This window comes from Sprattus sprattus (assembly GCF_963457725.1).
Source record: "Sprattus sprattus genome assembly, chromosome: 14".
In the NCBI taxonomy this organism is placed as follows: domain Eukaryota; kingdom Metazoa; phylum Chordata; class Actinopteri; order Clupeiformes; family Clupeidae; genus Sprattus; species Sprattus sprattus.
The window spans coordinates 32,395,584-32,401,801 of record NC_137912.1 but is presented as its reverse complement, the minus strand read 5'-3'; the positions used below and the strand labels follow the sequence as shown (position 1 = coordinate 32,401,801).

General features: G+C 42.2%; 1 protein-coding gene across 1 annotated transcript; it reads left to right on the top strand.

Moving 5' to 3' along the window:
- Positions 1-1,739: 1,739 nt before the first annotated feature.
- On the top strand, positions 1,740-5,865 carry macc1 (MET transcriptional regulator MACC1; the record flags this gene model as incomplete). The annotated part of the gene is made up of 4 exons (XM_080850833.1): positions 1,740-1,863; positions 2,095-4,127; positions 4,392-4,580; positions 5,662-5,865. 4 exons carry the CDS (start codon positions 1,740-1,742, stop codon positions 5,863-5,865), a joined length of 2,550 nt encoding a protein of 849 aa, XP_080706959.1.
- Positions 5,866-6,218: the final 353 nt, after the last annotated feature.

The following is a 6,218-nucleotide window of genomic DNA, read 5'->3' as shown; positions in this document are numbered from 1 at the left end:
TTGCATTTCGGTCCGGGTAGGTATCGGTTGTATGGAACCGGTGCCGTATTGGTACCGGTTCTCGGTACCCAACCCTATGTACCACACAAAATTGCTTCGAGGTCAGTAAGCACAACCAGAATGAATCCATATATAAGGCGCTCCGGATAATAAGGCGCACTGTCGTTTTTTGAGAAAATTCAAGGCTTTTAAGTAGGGTGACCAGACGTCCCCTTTTTCCCGGACATGTCCTCTTTTTGAGACCTAAAAAATGCGTCCAGCACCAAATCGTCCTGGATTTTGCATCGTCGAGTGTTTCTAGTTATAGTAATTTTCGCCAAGTGACCGGCTGTTGGAACTAACTGGAAACACACCAGCGATCAATGACTGGTTATATAGCTGTGGTAGTGTACTATATGCTATATATACCCTCGGAATGGTCAACCTATCTCGGTCATGGTGTGTATTATTTTGTAGAAAGGAAATAGTCAGTAGCAATCTATAACACAATTCTATGCTTATCCTACATAAACTATGGAAACTATTCAATTAAATGAATCATTTCTTATTTTCATTGGTATTGTTGTCATATACAGATACGCAATGATTTGTGGGTAATATTTTGTTGTCCAATGTCAAGTCTCTATTTGATCATGTGACGAGACGATCTAATTTAGACGCAAAATTTAAATGTCAAGACCTACACAGGCAAGCACCTTTCAAACATAAAGTTGGTGATGCATGATATGCTTTTTCAATGGAAAGGATAGCCAGCCAATTCAGCCTCTCCTGCTCCATGCGGCCCCTCAGGTAGGTCTTATTGAGTTTCAATTTGGAAAAAGATCACTCGGCTGTTGCCACTGTCACAGATGTCAGAAACAAAAGCAGAGCAGAGCAGTGCACACCTTACCGAAGGTGGATTTTACGGAATGATAATCCACAATCAGCATATTGGCAAATTGGGAGACTACGGACTGCTAGGCAATCTGCTCTAAAACAGGCCCTGAATGATAGGTCGCCGCCGAGCGCCTTTTTCATTGTATATGTGTTTTTCAGATGTTGGTAAAGCTGCTGTGCCGCCGCAACAAATCGTGCCTTTCATAAGTGTTTTTAAAGAACCTTTCAGCACTTTGACCGTTTGTTTACGTTAGTGTGTCAGAGTGCTATTGTTGATAGCTTTCTTTTTTACATGTCTACTTTCCCAATACAATAGCCGAAGTAACTAATTCGACTGTAGAATCCAACACATTGCTGGTAATATATATTGTTAGATACATTAATATTAAGACATTAATATTAATGAGAGGGAGGCCAGCTATCAGAGTTTGTTGTTGCTTTAACTTTTGCAAATGGAGAGATGACACAATGGATTATACATAATTACAACATAGGAAAGTTTAACTATTACATACGCCTAATGGTGTGTGTGTGTGCGCGCGCCTCTTAACTAGTAAATAGCGTGCACTAGGGCCCTTGATAATAGCATGCACGATGGCCTGTCGTAACTAGACTGCCCCCCCCCCCCCCCCCCCCGACGGTCACCGCTGAAGTGTCCTCTTTTTTCACCAACTCAAATCTGGTCACCCTATTTTAAGTGCGCCTTATAGTCTGGAAAATACGGTATTTAAAAGTTTCCTTAGCTTGCTAGCTGGTTAGCTGGCTAGCAAATAGACAACCATGGCAACCAGGAAACAAGTTAACAGCTTGGTCCACATAACTGAATCTCTGATGACAATTCATAATGCCTGTCTATTCCAGTTATGGCAGCTGCAAGAGCAAAGTCATTCCGTCGGACAGGGAGTCTGATGCGAAGCAAATCAGAGGGAACTTTGATTGATCTGGATGACAATGTTACCATAAACAACAACAACAACAGCATCTATGGTAATCTTGTGTATTTCATTTTCCCATCTCACTACACTATGTGCATTTCAGACACAACACTCTAGTTAATGTTTACCATATTGTGTCATTTAAAACGTAATTCATTAATTCATTATTGTTATTTGAATATAACTTATATTAATATATTAATTAGCAGAAATAGTTTGAAAACATTTGATAATAATAACATTGATTCATTCATATTTAGCCTAAATGTCTTCTTTTTCTTAGGCAGTGGCCTTTCCAATCAGATGACCAAACATTATGAATGGCCCATCCTGCAGCCAGAAGTCCAACACACAAACAAACAAACAACAAACCCCTTCTGGAGTAAACTCTCAGGCTCAAACCCTTTCTTAGATGACATTGTTCTCTCCAACAATGATGTGTCCGTTCTGAAAGAGGACCCTTCTGCTGATTTTGGTGGTGACAATGAGGATTCCATCAGTACATCTTCAGATGAAAATAATTTTGGTCATCTTTTAGAACCCAAACGGAAGTCCTTTAAACAATCTGCAAAGTGGCGAAGTGCTTCTGACATTCTCGATGGCTTGGAGAAGAAGCAACCTAGGAGAGAGGGAAAACTTGGGTCTTCTGGACCATTTCTCAACCCTGACTTTGAATGGCTGAAGAATGACCGAGAGGCTTATAAGATGGCCTGGCTGAGTCACAGACAGCTGACACGATCCTGCCTGGACCTGGGGGTGATGAGCCAAAGCCCAGGCTGGGCACAGACTCAGGCTGCAGACTCCCATATCTTGTTTAAGATTGGTCACAGTGGTGGCTCTGTACAGCTGCCAGACTCAGACATTAGTGTCCACATACCACAGGGTCATGTAGCGCCAGGGGAGATTCAGGAGATTGCTCTTAAAGCCAACATGGACCCACCCAAAGGCCTTAACAGCAACTATATGACCACTGTGACTCCGCTTTTTGAGTTAAGTCTCAGTAACCTCAACATGGAGGGAATCTCGTTAGAGATGAAGATGGCAGCAGAGGTGAAGAAAGATCCACTATGCCAGGTGATGACCACATTTGTGGGGCTTGTTGCACACAAGAAAGAGGGACCCTATCAGAAGGTCAGTGATTGTTATGTCTATGGAAATCTGTTGCAGATGAAGTTGCAAGACTTGAAGCCCCATCTTTACGTCATTGCAGCTGCAGAGGCCTCTGTTGTCCAGCCTCCTGCTACTTCAGTTTGGGACTACCTGAATCGTCAGGTCACAGTAGCAGTTTATGGACCCAAGCACATACATCCGTCTTTCAAAGTAATCATGGTCATCTCTTGTCACAAGAAGGTTCCACCAAGGCCTCCATATTCAGACATGACTAGAGGCAGTAAAAACTTGCCACCTCTTGTTCTGTACGTGTGGGGGAAACATGAGTTCAATCCAGATGGGTTTAAAGACTTGCTTATTCAAACCAGTGTCATTGAGTCAGAGTTTGGAGTCAAAGCCATGGATCAAATCAAGGAAGTAAAACAGGATCAGCTCAGACAAGGAAGAGTTATCCATTTGCCTCTAGAGCTTTCAAAGTCTGCCAGTGGTGAACTCAGACCATTTGTCCTCAACATCCAGGTGAAGAGCTCAGAAGGTGTATCTGTGGTGGACTTCACTGCCCATTCTCCTGCTCCTCTAAGGACTGAAAAGCAAGCCAACAGACGAGTGGACAAACAGCACGAAGTGCCACGTTCAGTACCTATCCCAGAGGAAGCAATTCCAGATTTGCCCGAGTTTCAGCACCGGTCAGTGAATGTGCAGTACTATGGTGTGGCACTGAAATCAGTGTTGCGACAGCCAAGGGTAGAATATCTCCTGGAGTACTTTAAAGGTGACACTGTAGCTCTCCTCTCAAGAGAGAAAGTAAGGTCTGTGGGCCAGTCCAAAGTTAAAGAGTGGTACATAGGGTTTCTGCGTGGCCGTCTCGGACTGGTGCACAGCAAGAACATGAAGGTCATCACCAGAGACCAGGTCATTGACCTCGCTGGGATCAAGATCACCACACAGAACTTGCTGGATAACATGACCCTTCCGTTCAAGAAGCTGACATACATGTACTCTGCTATTCAGACTGCGGTCACAGAGCAGATAACAAGCTGGAGGAAATTTGCTGAAGCTCTGGGCTACTCAGAGGAGACGCTGGAGACAATAGTGCGAAGGCATGCTGAGACCGAGGCTGAGAAAGTAGCCTGTGTGCTAGAGAAATTGAAGGAGGATTGCCACACAGATAAACATCGATTGAAATTTCAGTATGAGCTGATAAATGTAAGTTAAAGACTGTGTCTTTGGTTCATTGTGTGAAATGCACACATCTAATCTGCCATGCCACAATGCTGCCATATTATGGCTTCTCCTGAGGGTGTCCAGTCCTCATACTCACCTGTCAGTGTCTATGGATAAGTGATTGTGTCAGTGTTTATGGATAAGTGATTGTGTCAGTGTCTATTGATAAGGGTTTGTGTCAGTGACTATGGATAAGGGATTGTTCATTGTAAATTGAAATAGAGCTTGGAATGTATTCATTTTCAGGGGTTGTTAAAGATGGATGCCCAGGGCTTGGCGGCTAACCTCATTCAGAACACAGTGATTCTGTCTACTGCTGTGGAACTTGGGGTGAGATGGAGAGAGCTGGCAGAGCGGCTGGGACGTCTCTCTAGTGCCCAGATCGCTGCCTATGAGACGCCACACAGAGGCAAGGACGGAGAGGTCAGTGCCCAGGTGAGTCCTCCAAACAACTCACTTGAGGCACTTCCTGAAACATGCATCAGTTTTAAGGTTGATGATAAAGGTCCAATTTTGTGTTTTCTTGTCCAGAACTGGTGTCGGAATTGACCACCTTGTGAACATGTAGCGTATGGATCCTAATACAAATATAACCACAATGACATTTATAGCTGAAGCAATATTAATATCAAAATGGCACCTGCTTCACATAAAGTGAAATACTAAAACAATATGATCCAAATGTGAGTGGAGTTGGTAAAGGATTCGGCCGGTGGCTTAGTGCCTCAGGTAATCACAGCCGTGGATATCCTTAACCAACCCCATGAACATTTAGTTTTACACAACACCTCTGCTACCAACTAGTTAGGTTGGAACTCCACATTCTCCACCTACGTTTTTTAGTTTCAACAAGAGCATTCATTGCTAAGCAACCTCCGTAATGCAAATAATAGATTTAGATAATAGACTGGTAAGACGTCCTGACACTTTGCACTAGTAATACAAAATCTTTCTAGACAGTCCAGGAAATCTCATGATAGAGATAATGAAAGATAATTATGGCAATGGACTGTTTGGATTGGCCACAGTTCAGCTGTGGGGTTTTCATTTTATGATGTTTTTCTATTCATAAATGTACTTTTGTATGATTCTTTCCTCTCCTTTTGAGATCATGACTGCACATCACTACTTAATACCTTAATTACCTTAACCATAACACTTAATTAGGAAGTTGGAGAGGAGGGACAACAGTTTGTTTATCATTTGTGCTGTACTTACTCTTATCGACCATTCTTGCCTTGTTTTAGCTTTACAAAAGTCTTCATTGATTAGATTGGTCTTTTTTATCCTTAGCGCATAGCATCACTGTCTTCCTCTCTGCTGTCCTTTCTGGCATTACTCTTAACAGGAAGGTACCTGAGTAACTGTGGCAATGACAGAATAGAGTGGGATAATGTAAAACCGTTTGAAAGTGTGACTGAATTTCTTCTGAGATTTGTCTCAAAAATGTTTTCAAAATCATCTAAGAAAAATAAGCAATTTTGTCATTTTAAAAACACACTTCCTTGTCTTTTAGTCAATGTGGAAACCTGCGTATGACTTCCTACATTTGTGGAGCCTGCGGTATGGGGAGGGCTACAGAGATATGATCCAGGATCTCCATTTAGCTTTGGACAAGATGAAGAGTCCAGTGACCAAGCAATGGAGACACATCACCGGTACCCTCATCACTGTTAACTGTATGGACGTCTTGAGATCCTCTGCCTTCACAAAGCTGTAGGAGCTGGGGAAGTTCCTGTGGAAGTGGGGTTCCATATGTATGTCATAGCTGGGATAAGCAGAAGCGCTAAGTTGCCTGCATGTTGTATAATGTCAAATCTGGTTGGGGAACTCTTGTATAAATCTGAATGACATAACTGTACTATTAGAAGTTATCCAAGATATTTCAGTCATGGAATTCTATATTCTGTTACAGGGGTTTGGCTGAACAATGCATCCCACTCCCAAATCTGTTACCTATGAATGTATTTTAACATGTTAATGTATTTTACTTCTAATATTAACATATGAACATGTCCTTAACTTTTAATGTAGTTTATTTTTATTTCTTTGTTGCCCATTATTGTAGAAAAT